The sequence below is a fragment of the Copadichromis virginalis genome, linkage group LG5 (genome assembly GCF_057382275.1).
Source record: "Copadichromis virginalis isolate Kocher_CV1m ecotype Utaka linkage group LG5, C_Virginalis_male_GT1.1, whole genome shotgun sequence".
Classification (NCBI taxonomy): Eukaryota; Metazoa; Chordata; class Actinopteri; order Cichliformes; family Cichlidae; genus Copadichromis; species Copadichromis virginalis.
In genome coordinates, this window is record NC_140622.1 from 25,930,215 (window position 1) to 25,943,721 (window position 13,507).

Consider the following 13,507-nt stretch of genomic DNA (forward strand, 5'->3'; position numbering starts at 1 on the left):
TATACTATGTTTAAAATTTGTCACCAGAGCATAGCTAAAATCCTATCGCTATGTTCAGTTGGCTCCAGCTGGGGTTTTGAGCTTTCTCTGATTTTCTAATGCAGCTGGTAACAGTTGGTTCATTATGTAACACAAAAAAATATCCTATTTTTATTCTGAGATCAAGTATTGACCTGGTAATTATATGCCGTTAGGCCCATTATTTGCTGGATAAAGACCCAGTTTTTGTAGATTTGCCTCTGTACACCACAGCAGTGGATTTCAAAAATCAAACAATCAAGATGCTTTAATTCAAGGGATTTTGTGAAATTTGTTGCATTAAGTGTACTGAGGCAAAACTAACAAAAATTGTGTGTACACTTTTAAAGATTTACATCTCGCTCACGCTCAATTGCAGTTCTTGCTGCCAAAGATGGCACAACCAGTTATTAGGTTTAGGGAGGAATTACTTTTTCACATCAGGCGAGGTAGGTATGGATAGCCTTTATCCCTTAATAAATGAAATCTTCATTTAATAAAATAGTTTTTATCTAATACTAAAATTTGTTTGATGAACTGTGGCAAATACAAAAACACTTCAACGACACTAAAAACTGAGGAAGGGGGCGATTACATTTTCACAGCACTGTATAGTCAACTAAATGAAAATTACTTTGTTCAGACTCTGTTGGCAATATAGAGCTCGATGCAGATAGAAGGTAAGATAAAAGTGTTACCAGAGAGCGATTATTGAATGTAAGTGTTTATTTGATGGTGGAAGAACTTTCATATAAACTCAGTTTATAACTCAAGCTTCCTTTCTGTGGTTTTGCAGGAGAACACGTCGGACTGCGGGCGAGGTCACTCCTTCCGCCCATCCCTCTACACTTTACTGCTCATTCAGCTGCTTCTGCTTTATCCAGCTGTCAGTCCTCACCTTCTCTCCCTACTACATTAATTTCATTTTCCTGCACTTGTCCTCCTTTTCACCCTCCTCAGCTTCTGTCCCATCCTAAGCCCCCCTCATCCACCTCCTAGCCCCTTCGCCCTCCACCTTGGTATAGTCATAGGTAATTATGGGACTTCCCATCATGGTGAGTTGGAAGCCCTGAGCGCTGCGCTACCCAGCTTGCTTTGGTCTGTGTTGCTTTGTGAAAACAGAGACATTTGCGTCCTCACCTTCATCTGCGAGATGAGCTAGGGTGGTGCTGGACCACTTGGATCATCAGAGGCAATGTCAGAAAAGAGATATCAAGCCACCCAACCACCCCGTCAAGCCTACAACCATCCCACCACCTTCTCCATCCAGACAAGGGAGGGTGAAAAGGACAGGCCGATGTCCTCGTCAAAGACCTCCCACCACAGACTGGAGAACTGAGTTTGCGTGTCCACCTTCACCTCTGTCTGTCAGAGGGACAGCAGGACTCCTCCTCCTTCTCCTTTCCTCCATCTCAGAGTCTCATCGCTCTGTCATTTGCCTCTTGTAAGAGGCTGTGGACCATTCAGCCAGTAATAGCCACCATAGAAGAAAAATAGCAGAAAAATAAAAGAACTGTTAAGTATACAAAATGTCACATATAAACTGCTGAAGTGATGAGTATTCTAAACATACAGTATATTTAGGTTTTAACATGAAAAGGAAGTTAAGTGTAAAAAAGACAAGAATTAGTTTATGCGCTATATCTACTTGCCAAAATGAGATATACTTTCGTGTGGTCTTATTTTTATAGCCAAAACACGAAGATGAAATGGATTTAGATTTAGGATAAAGCTCGAGAGGAAGAGGAGACACTCGGCAGCTGAATGCTGGCTCATAATTACAGATTAATGCTTTTAAAAGACATCCACTGGGGATTAATGTAATTACACGATGGTAATCTCATTTTCTTGAAGTATTTTTCCTCATACTTACTATTTGAGGTTAGTGCTATCTGGCTTTTATTGTAAAATATGAATCAGTGTTCGGTTGCTGCAGGAACTTGTTGTGTAGTATTCTCCTTTACGATTAATCGACCACGCTGACCTCGGCTTTGGACTGATGTTTAAAGGGGAAAAAAAAATCTCTGCACCCTCTGATGAAAAAGCTCACCTCTGCCACTCCTCATGAGGCTTCTCCAACAACCTCGACTAACGCTCCTGACCGCGATTTGTATTCGTGCTTTACTTTTGTCACACAGCAAACACTCAAATCTCCCCGCCATAGTAGTTCCAGTTTTTTTGTCCCTTCCTTTCTTCCTCATCTGTGCTTGGGTTGGGGGGGGTGCTAATCATTTTTCTTTTGGTGTGTGCTTGTATTACCTTTGAATGATGCTGTTCAAACTTCAAAACCATTCGCTGCTGGGGGATAGGGGCTTATCAACATTTCCAACAAAAGTGCAGAAGAGGCCACTAAATATGGTGATCATGTGCAGTAAGTAGTGTGGTTGTAATCCATCGCAGTCCGTCATTTGATCATGTGTGAAAAGTCATTTTAGACTCCCATGTTTAGGAGCCGCTCTGTTTCATAGTGCCTTGATGCACTTTGTTTTGGAACGCACCGGCTGTATAAGAGTAGAGCTACTGTATAGTACCTTTATAAAGCAGCCGTCTTTGAGGCTTTGGACACTACAGGAGCCTAAGACTGAATCTGTTGGCTAAAGAAATAGCTTTACACAGAGCCATCGAACTGACTGGCTCGGCTTAATGTATTTTCCCCTCTTGGCTGTTGTTGCTGTACTCCTCCAACGCCACCTGACTGTCATCATATGGAGTTACTATACCGTTCCTTTACAAAGCCATGTATAGAGCTACACTATCAGTATACAGCAACTTAACTGGCCATAGAGCTTTTTTTTGTGTTGTTTTCTTTTCCTTTCTTTTAGGGCCACCTGACTGCTATAGTTCTGCCTGAATCGTATGTGTTTGTGTGTGGATGTATGCGCGTTAGTTTAAAAACCCTCAAAGGGAATGTCTTTTTAAATGAGTCGTGGAGTGCTCGGGGGATGGCAGTTGTGCCCGTGTAACTGTTTTTCCTCGGCGTGTTGCGACAGACAAAAAACAAATCCAGTGTTGCTGTGGAGAAAAGGGGGGGATTTTATGAAAACAAAAGGAGATCCATGTTGACTGCTTAAATATTAATATACGGGGGCAGAGGAGGCAGAAAGAATGTGTAGTTCATCAGTGTTTTCTGTTTCAAAACCTCGCTAAATGCCTTAGTGTTACACGTATGGAGCTCCGATACCCCTACATAACCCTCTTTCTCACACACAAATCGATCCTGAAGTATTTCCCTCCCCTGGGCTTTTTTTTTTTCTTGGTGTTATGCAGTAAATATAGTGAGCTCTAATTTTATATTTTTACGTCTCGGAATGATTAGTTATCGATCGATGCCTGTTTGATTAAATGCTTGAAAGTGGGTGGAAGTTTTTAAAATTAAAAAAAAAAAAACAAGACAAAGAAAAAAAAGCCTCTGACCTTCGATGTTCACATCCCACCCGAGACTTGCCGTAGTATTGCTCAGGTGGGATGATTCACTCGACATTTTGAAGCTTAACTAGACACTCTGTACAGTCGTAGGTACTATTTGATGTGACAAATGTTGCTGGCACAGTAACTGCAGCTCAGCTCTGGACAAATCAGAGGAAAAACAAAATTCATACTGTTAAAGACAATGAAAATCAGAATGAGCATTTCCAATGTGGCCCGTTACTATCTGATGCTGGATGCAGTTTCACTTTTCTGCCATCTGTTTGTCTCTGTCCTGTGCCACTATTCTGTCTGTATTTCTCTATTTCCACTGTCTGTAAATGAACGCTACACGTGCCTGTGGAAATGTACCCCCTGCAACTTACTCTCCTTTTCCTGACTGTGTGCGCACACAATCTCACTCCCAAACTGAATACACTCTGTGCACCTGCACTCAGACATTATGCACACACACACGCACACACCTATAAGCAACCATGTAATGACACTGACTCATCCCCCGCTGGGAGATGTCAAACACCAGGAAGAAGTAAGCCAAGGACGTCACCTTCCAGGTGTTTTTATTTTATTTTATTTATTTTTTCGTGAGCGGACGGGATGTCAGAGGCAAGCTCAGGGAGTGGGTCTCCACAGAGCATCACGAGCCTGGTAAACAGAAGGTCGTGGGAGAGACATCTAGTGACGTCTGTGTGTGCATCCTGATGGAAAATAGCTTCCGAAGGGACACACATGTCTGATTTCTGTGGTTTGACAAATTTAATTTTGCCAAAAAAAAAGGGAACATAAATAGATAATTGGACCAGCTTGGGGGACGAGAGGGAGGGGTCAGCTTTAAAACATCACCCTAAAGTAGATTAATGCGGGTTTTCACGAAGCGTCTCCCTTCCCCTCCACCGACCCTCGCTGCGACCCTTTGTGTTGGTGCGTCTATGTGGGAAAGACACGTGTGTATGTGATTCTGTAGTCTGTAGTCTGGTGCTATGTGACCATGTTTGACACGTGTGTGAAAAAAATAACAGCAACAATTTAGAGAGAAAAAAAAAAGAGTAAATTCAGTCAAACTTTCAGTGAAGTTTAAAAAAATATAGGAATACAGCACTGTTGATAAGTTTGAGATCTGATGTCAAAATGTTTTCTCTTTTTTTTTTTGGTTTTTCTTTTCTTCCTCGTACGTGTGTGAGTGTGAATGTTTGTATGTGTGAAAGATTTAGCTCCTTCTTTTCTGGGCACTAGTCCATGTCGTCGCTCCATTCTTTTGTACAGATGAAGCTTAAAAAAAAGAAGAAGAAAACAAAAAAGAGGGCAAAATTTGTAAAATATTGTGTCTGTGACTCCTTGTAAAATATTTTCAAATTGTTTATTACAGAGAATCAGTTATTAAATAATGTTCATATTTTTCACTTCATTTTATTGTGTGGTGTTTTGTTTTTTGGGGGGGGTGGAAAAATTCCCCAGTAAAAATTCCAATCTGGCTGGAAAATGTGAACGAGTGCGTAGATTTTTAACTGTTTTTTGTGGGTTTTACAGATTTTCCTATTGATAAAGACAGCACCACATTGCTATTCATACTATTCTAAAGTCATTAAGTAATAGATAAACAATTAAATGACAGAAAAGTTCCCGCTTTTCCACAGTCTACCCATCTATCTATAGAAACATCAGCTGGGTAATGAACTAAACTGTAATTTTACATGTTTCTCATGTACTTTCACTGGGCTGACCCACTTGAAGTCGAAGCTGTCTGTGGCCCGTGATGTAAAATCAGTTTGACGTTACCTGCTTTAACTCCTCGGTTAAATAGAAAACACAGTCTGTTGAGAACCAAGCAAATATATAATAATTATGATGCTTTATTAAAAATATTCACTTCTAACGCTGGGATGAGACGATTAATACAACCCTGGTGTGTATGAGTGCAATGTGTAGGCAGCTAGCATTTGGCAAACGTAACATGGTGCAGAGACATGAAAGTGACCTGCAGCCTGCTCTCTTTGAACTTTATTCTGTTTGTGCCATTTAGACACATCACGAACATTTCCATGTTCATAACATGCTCCCTTCTGATTGCTTCATAATTACAGAGTTTCAGTGTGTGAGGCATAAAGTGTCATTCTTTTATTAAAACTTGGGTTCAGTTATATTGAAAAATGGTCTTTGGCGAATTTAAGGCATCGTTCGTGCTGATTTCAGGCAGTTCTGTAAGGATTACTGCAAAGTCAGATAAACTGCATTAGGACAGAAACACTGAGACATAAAAGCGACACATGTTTAACACATTTCTATCTTGCTTCGCAGCCTTGACCAGGTGACCGTTGGAAGACTTGCAGTTTTGTGTGCACTCAAACACTAAAACAACCACGGTCATTTTATATGATGTTAGTGAACTGTAGCTTCAGTCACCTAAATTAAACCAAAATTACTCAAACGAAATATTTTACAACAACGAAACAGGAAACAAAGTTTCCAGAGTGGAAATACTGGACGCTGTTCAGTGATGTGGGTGAACCACGTGTCGTAATCCTACACGCCTGGGTTCAGTAGTCGGCTGCAGACTTGAGCTTTGTGTTTAGTGTACAGATTCAAGACTGACATCAGGTTTTCTCATTTAAGAAACAATATTTCTCAAAAAGCTTCAGGCTTCAACTGCTGTCACCATTAGAAAAGGCCCGATTTGCAGACGTATCAAAACATACAAATCAGGTTAAGCATTGGGAATACGTGAGTTCAATTCTTCACAAGTGATTAATGTGTTTGCCTATGCGTGACCGCATTCTTGGCGATCGCGCTGCTAATGCACAGCAAAGAGCTTCACAGCGTGTTAAGGAAGTCTGTAAGAGCTTTGTGCCAACTGTCTGGGTCGTCCAGGTAACAGGGGTGGCCTGCTCCCTTCATCACCACCACTTTGTGATTGGCCAGATTGCTCAGGTTACGGAGCGACACCTCCCCGAGTTGATGGTCCTGGTCACCGTAAACGATCAGCGATGGGACCTGGACACAAAAATCACAACAATAATGAAAGAAAAAAAAAAAAGAGCCCTTTGCAGAGTGATTTCCACTGTCCTTTTTCTGGCATTTGAAAATCTGTCTCTCTTTTATTTGTTTTTAAATTCAAACCCATAGCTAAAGGGATTTTGCAGATGTCCTAAATTTCACCTCAAGCTGGAAAAAAAAAAAAAAAAAAAAAAGGAAAGAAGGAAATCAAAACAAGTCCTGTGAAAAGCTAAGACTAAGAGATTTTAGGTGTAACAGATTTATGTGTCTAGTAGTCAATAAGAATTATAAAAGTGAGAAAAACTACAGTCTTAGTTTTTCCAGCCTGAGAAGAGACGTTCAGATCTCTCATCTTATTAAAAAAAAATACAGCAATATGAACAAACTCTATTACAAGTAAAAGGTTATAAAAAGCATTTATTTTTGTACCAGTTTTTTTTTTAACTGGTACAAAACATCGATCAGATTACTTCATCAGAAAACCTGAAGAACTTGTGAATACAACTTAATCGTTTCCCACATATTCACTGCATCATTGCAGAAATACACATGAATGCAGTTACTCCGGCTTAGTTATTTTAGTTGTAACACACTTTGACACTTAATGACAGCATAAATGTTTGTTTTATGCTTTTTTATCATCAGTAAGTTGCATTTATTACTCTATTGTCCATCTTTTGAGTTACTCTGCTGCTCCGATGTCTCTTTGTTTGCTAAGAGATTGCTGAAAGTGGAGATACAAATACAGAGGCCTGTAACAACCTGTCACAAAAGGGACAGAGGAGCAGGTTCTTTGTATCAAGCGCAGAGACCCTTTGGGTTTTTAATGATTTCAGAATCAGAATCAGAAAGGGTTTTATTGCCAAATGTTGAGCAGGTTTACAACATTAGGAAATTGCTGCGGTACTTAGCGCAAACATACTGTCAGAACCAGATTTGCTCTGCTCCCTGGGTTGACCAGCTTCTTTGTAATTTCTTAAGCAGTTATGATGAGTGTTTTCTAATCTCCATCTTATTTCTAAAATAGCTAAATTTCATTTATCTGATTTTTTTTCTTAAAATCTTTAGGATCTTTCTTGTAAAGTAAAACTTGGTCACTTAACATTCCCCGTTAGCTGTTTAACTGTTATTTATAAAACCAACAGTGTGCCTTTTAAAACACTTAATAAAAGATTAAATATGATATCCAAAAGTATTCTCTGCAAAACATCCTTTAAAACTAAAAACACTCATTATACAGAAAAACTGCTCCTGTTCGTGCCAATCTTCTTGCTGCGTTATAATTGCTGAGACTTTAATGTGTGAGCTGAGTCTTTAGAATATTGTTTGGATTAAAATAAAAAAAGAATGTACAACTTCTGCATTTAAACTGTTTATAAAGGAAAGCAAATTTTGTTAAGGTAAGTGCTTGTTCTAAATAAGTAAATTAGACAAATCGCTTTTCAGGCTAATGTGCCTACAATTGATTTCCCATTAAGACAATTCTGAGCTGGATGAAAGCCAGTGGCATCTGTGCAGGTAAAGTCACTGTCTCTTTTAAAAAGAAGAGTTGGAAAATTGGATGATATTCGCAGCTGCTCAAGTTATCCTTTAAAAAAGGAAATGACAGTGCATATACTATACCAAAAAAGAGAAAAAAAAGAAAACTTTTGCAGGAGAGGAACCTACAAAGGAATATCAAGCAGAGGCATATCCTCACACACAGACTCTACCTTTACGCTCTGGTACTGCTCCGCTGTGAATTTGTCCGTACAGATGGGAGCGACAGGGATGTAGGCTCGCACCAGAGCCTGGTGCTCGAGGAGGAAGGGCAGGGAATACATCCCGCTAAGGGATGGGCTGATCACCACCGCCGGGGTTAGATTCAGCTGCTCACACACCTCTTTGAGGAAACCTGCAGGGGCGGGTGTTCCCACTGCCGCTGGGGCTTTGGCCGATTTAGACTGACCAAGTTCTGTGGAGAGAGGGGAGGCACGAGAAAAGAAGAGGAGGAGAGGTGTAAGGTTTGTTGATGGACACTGACTTATTAACGTAATTACTGTCCCCAAGGCAAACATTTTTCTTTTGGGCCCATGCTGCCTCAGTGATCTATATAAATTGTAGAGTGCCTGCCAGATCATCACTAGAGGCTGTCAAAGCATGAGACAAAAATACCAGATTCTAAAAACAAGCAGAACACGGGCTGTAACAATGACTCATGGAAGCAATTCAGTTCACTTCAAATTTGAGCCCCCATGCACATTTGACTTTCCAAACAAAGCCAAAGTCCTGATGCCAACTGCAAATACATATCCATAAATAAGATAAGATAAGATAAGATAACCTTTATTAGTCCCACACGTGGGAAATTTGTTTTGTCACAGCAGGAAGTGGACAGTGCAAAAGTTATGACGCAAAAATTAGAATACAATAAGAATAAATACAGTACACAGCTGTACAGAATAGAATAAAATAATATACTATATACAGTAGAATAAAATAGAATAAAAATATACAATAAGATAAAAATAGAATACGAATGCTATATACAACTGAGTAAAAATACAACGATGCCAGAAAAGATTATTGCACTTAGTGTTATTGCACATGTGTGGATGTGTGTGTTTGTTCAGTTAAAGTCTTTGTTGTGGAGTCTGACAGCAGTGGGGAGGAAAGACCTGCGAAATCTCTCCGTCCCACACCGTGGGTGCCGCAGTCTCCCACTGAAGGAGCTGCTCAGTGCTGTCACAGTCTGCTGCATGGGGTGGGAGACGTTGTCCAACAGGGATGACAGCTTAGCCGCCATTCTCCTGTCACTCACCACCTCCACTGGGTCCAGAGGGCATCCTAGAACAGAGCTGGCCCTTCGGATCACCCTGTTCAGTCTCTTCCTGTCCCCAGCAGAGATGCTGCCGCCCCAGCAGACCACGCCATAAAAGATAGCAGAAGCCACCACAGAGTCATAGAAGGTCTTCAGGAGTGGGCCCTCCACCCCAAACGACCTGAGTCTCCGCAGCAGGTACAGCCTGCTCTGCCCTTTCCTGTAGAGGGCGTCTGAGTTATGAGTCCAGTCCAGTCTGTTGTTCAGATGAACACCAAGGTACCTGTAGCTGTCCACAGCCTCAATGTCCATACCTTGGATGTTCAGTGGTTGCAGTGGAGAATGCTTGTGCCTGCGGAAGTCTACCACCAGCTCCTTGGTTTTACTGGCGTTGATCTGGAGGTAGTTCAGCTGGCACCAGTCCACAAAGTCTTGAGTCAGTCCTCTGTACTCCTTGTCGTCCCCATCAGTGATGAGGCCGACTATTGCAGAGTCATCAGAGAACTTCTGCAGGAAGCACTGGGTGGAATTGTGGGAGAAGTCTGCAGTGTAGATGGTGAAGAGGAACGGAGCCAGAACCGTTCCCTGTGGGGCCCCCGTACTGCAGACGACCCTGTCCGACACACAGCCCTGAGTCCTCACATACTGTGGTCGGTCGGTGAGGTAGTCCAAAATCCAGGTAGTGAGGTGATGGTCCACTCCAGAGTTCTCCAGCTTGTCCTTCAGAACCGAGGGAAGAATGGTGTTGAAGGCACTGGAGAAATCAAAGAACATGATTCTCACAGTGCTTCCAGCGGTCTCCAGGTGAGTGAGGGAACGATGTAGGAGGTGAATGACGGCATCATCCGCTCCAATGCCAGGCTGGTAGGCAAACTGAAGTGGGTCCAGTGATGAGCTTGTTAGGCGCCGAAGCTGAGCCAGGACCAACCGCTCCATGGTCTTCATCAGGTGGGATGTCAGAGCCACCGGCCTGTAGCTGTTGAGGTCCTTGGGGCGTGAAGTCTTTGGCACTGGTACAACACAGGAGGTTTTCCAGAGCTGTGGGACTCTTCCCAACCTCAGGCTCAGGTTGAAGAGGTGCTCCATCACCCCACACAGTTGGTCCGCGCAGGACCTGACGACCCTCGAGCTGATGCCATCTGGGCCCGCTGCCTTCTTGCCATTAATCCTCCTCAGTTCCCTCCTAACCTGGGTGGTTGAGAGAGACAGGCTGGAGCCTTGTGTTGAGTGTGTATTGGATGCTGTTGTTGGGGGTGGGGAGGAGTGAGCAGGGTGAATAGAGGTGGTGTGAAGTGTCTGAGGTGTCAGAGGTGGAACAGCAGCAGTGGGGGTGGGTGAGTCTGCAGCCGATGTTGTAGACTGTCTCATGGTTGAATCAAATCTGTTGAAGAAATGATTCAGTTCATTTGCCCATCTCACATCCCTCCCAGGCAGAGAGTTCTGCTGTTTGTGGCCTGAGATGGTTCTGAGGCCTCTCCAGACTTCACCAACGTTGTTTTGCTGAAGCTGGTTCTCCATCTTCTGCCTGTAGCTGTCCTTCCCATTCCTTATCAGTCCCCTCAACTCTCTCTGCACCCTTTTCAACTCCTCTTTGTCTTTGGATTTGAAGGCCCTCCTCTTCTGCTTGAGGACAGCTTTAATTTCTGGGGTAATCCAAGGTTTGTTGTTGGAGAAACACCGTACAGTCCTGGTAGGTACGGTGTTATCCACACAGAAATTAATATAGTCAGTAATGCATGTAGTAAGGCTGTCGATGTCCTCTCCATGGTCGTCACGGATCACCTCCCACACAGTCTACTCAAAACAGTCCTTAAGAGCCTCCTCGCTCTCCTCTGACCATCTCTGCACTGTGCGGGTGGCTGGTGGCACCCTGCGCACTAAGGGCTCATACACAGGGACAAGGTGCACCAGGTTGTGGTCAGATTTGCCCAGTGGAGGGAGAGGTGATGAACTGTATGCCTCTTCAGCATTGGCATACAGTAAGTCCAGTGTTTTATTGTCTCTGGTTGAGCAGGTCACACACAATGGGCAGGGATAGCTCAGTAGGTAAAGTGGTCGCCCCATGATCGGAAGGTCGGCGGTTCGAATCCACTTAACGGCTACCCTGAGGTACCCCTGAGCAAGGTACCGTCCCTACACACTGCTCCCCGGGCGCCTGCTTAGTGGGCTGCCCACTGCTTCACTGAGTGAATGGGTCAAATGCAGAGAAAAACAAGTAATTTCCCCATGGGGATCAATAAAGTATCCATTATTATTATTATTATTATTATTATTATTATTATTATTATTACTGGGTGAAGGTGGGCAGTGTGGAGTCCAAAGAGGCATGACTGAAGTCCCCTGATATTATGAGAAGGGCTCTCGGAGATTGTGTTTGCAGTCTGCTGACCACTGAGTGGAGAGTGTCACAGGCTGCATCCGCGTTGGCCGATACAAATATAATGCAAAAAGTTAAAGTTTCACCTATGAAAATAGGTAAAACGACAGGACACAGCTAGCTTAAAAAAAGCTCTCATAAAAAGTTTAGAATATAAACAACAATAAGAAAGTTAAGAAACAGAGTTTTTGAGACTTTTTGTTGAAAAACTTACATTTTTAAAATAAAAGTTTTAAGCAATAAATTGCAAACAAAAAATTAAAACAAGTTATAACTCATATATCCCAGCTTATATTTAATTAATATGTTTGTTTTTCATTTTCAGAAGGGTTAGCATAGGGCCACACAATTAGGTATTACTGTCAATAGTCCCAATTTAATATTTGCGAGCATTCAAAACAGCGAAGAGCCAAAAGTTTGACCCTGAGACTTTTAGGAGCTCTTTATGTGCCGGTGGCAGCCTGTTGCCTTGCTGCGTTTCATTGGTCATGCTGACTTTTCAGTTAAAAGCTGAGTGACGGAAGGAGATGGTGTTTGTTCCCTGACAAACGCACCTGGCAGGTCGATGGCGACCGCGCGGCAACCCGCTTTGGCCAGCGTCTCCAGAGTGCCGATGCTGAGCCAGTTTTCTGAAGAGAAGCGTATGCCGTGAAGAAGCAGAACCGACACTTTTGCTCCTCCTGTCACAGGTTCGCTTTGTCTGTAAAACAGTGGCGCGTTGCAGCTCTCCACCTGCACTGTACCCTCCGTCATTTTAACAGCTGCCATCCTGAACAACAACAGAAGAAAGAGAAAGCAGTTGTTTCACATGGGTTTCCACTCTGTTATACCTCCCATTTTTCCTTCTCTTTAACAATATTAGTTCCTTCAGGTGGAAAACCCAATCATCTTCTATGCCGCCAGTTTCTGTGAAGCTCTTCTCTTGTCTCTTGACAGAATTAAAGATCACTCCAAGAGAGGACCATATTTCTTTGCAGAGAGAGAAAGTCTTGTGGAGATGCTAAAAAATAAAATTCCCAACCATAATGGGTGTACGCCATAAAAATGCAATTATGTAACTTCATTTGCTTTGTTTTCCTTACAAAGTGCAAGCACAGAAAGATAAACTTCATGTAACTTTATGTAACATTTTTCAGCACAATAATGATCCCAAACACACTGTCAGTCTGGTAAAAGCATATCTGATAACACTATCAGTCATGAATTGGTCAGACTTCAACATTATCGAAGCAGTGTGAGATCATCACGATCGAGAGAGAACAGAACAAAAGCCGACATCCAAAGAAAAGCTTTGAATGTCATTCAAGAAGCCTGGAGAACTATTAATAGACTATTTAAAGAAGTTTGTCCACGATCCCCGTGCTTTCAAAGATCAGCGTGGACTTAATCGGATGTTCCACGGACGCATAATCAGCAGACAGAAGTGTGTGCGCAGCTGCGGGTTAAACAAGTCGGATCAAAGTCCAGATTAGATCATTTTTATTTTACATCGAACTCGCCTATCTAGGTGCTTTATGCTCATCATTCAAAACACACGTGGCGACAGAATAACAACCCCCTCCTTCCCTTTTCTTACCCGACTGTGAATCCCCGATGATTAAAGGTGCAAAACAGAGAAAGTCAGACAGGTTCTTGAACCAGCTGCAGCTTAGTTTCAGTTTATCTCCCCCGGAAAACAAGAGAAAGAGAAAAACCTTTGGAAATCGTCCTACTGACGTCTAGCGTTTGTGGCGAGAATTGCGTTCATTGTGGCAGAAAAGAAAATCACAAGTTTTCTTTTTTTTTTTCAGGATATTGAGCGTAATCCTGATGCAAATATTTATATATCTGAGGGGCATGAAGAAGGTTCATGAACAAGGACCAATGTGCCACTCCTCATTAATGATTAATACATG

General features: G+C 42.4%; 2 protein-coding genes across 4 annotated transcripts in view; one reads left to right on the forward strand and one right to left on the reverse strand.

Moving 5' to 3' along the window:
• cacna2d2a (calcium channel, voltage-dependent, alpha 2/delta subunit 2a) overlaps positions 1–4,849 on the forward strand; it is a 178,124-nt gene extending 173,275 nt beyond the window's left edge. For all 3 annotated transcript variants that reach the window (XM_085457021.1, XM_085457022.1, XM_085457023.1), the window contains one exon: positions 815–4,849. In XM_085457021.1, the coding sequence (XP_085313147.1) occupies positions 815–937 (123 nt within the window). In that variant the 3' untranslated portion in view covers positions 938–4,849. The remainder of the gene's footprint in view (positions 1–814) is intronic.
• Positions 4,850–5,274: 425 nt separating this feature from the next.
• On the reverse strand, positions 5,275–13,308 carry abhd14b (abhydrolase domain containing 14B). Its single transcript, XM_085457024.1, has 4 exons — positions 13,189–13,308; positions 12,167–12,381; positions 8,148–8,389; positions 5,275–6,432 (listed from the first exon to the last, which is right to left on the reverse strand). The coding sequence occupies exons 2-4, from the start codon at positions 12,378–12,380 to the stop codon at positions 6,253–6,255; spliced, it is 636 nt and encodes a 211-aa protein (XP_085313150.1). The 5' UTR covers position 12,381; positions 13,189–13,308; the 3' UTR covers positions 5,275–6,252.
• Between the last annotated feature and the right edge of the window lie 199 nt (positions 13,309–13,507).

Coding starts and splice junctions, on each gene's coding strand:
- abhd14b (XM_085457024.1), bottom strand. CDS start 12,380: ATGGCAGCTGTTAAAATGACGGAGGGTACAGTGCAGGTGGAGAGCTGC. Junction 8,390..12,166: donor GGTCGCCATCGACCTGCCAG/GTGCGTTTGTCA, acceptor CTCTCTCCACAG/AACTTGGTCAGTCTAAATCG. Junction 6,433..8,147: donor AGCAGTACCAGAGCGTAAAG/GTAGAGTCTGTG, acceptor TTTTGTGTCCAG/GTCCCATCGCTGATCGTTTA.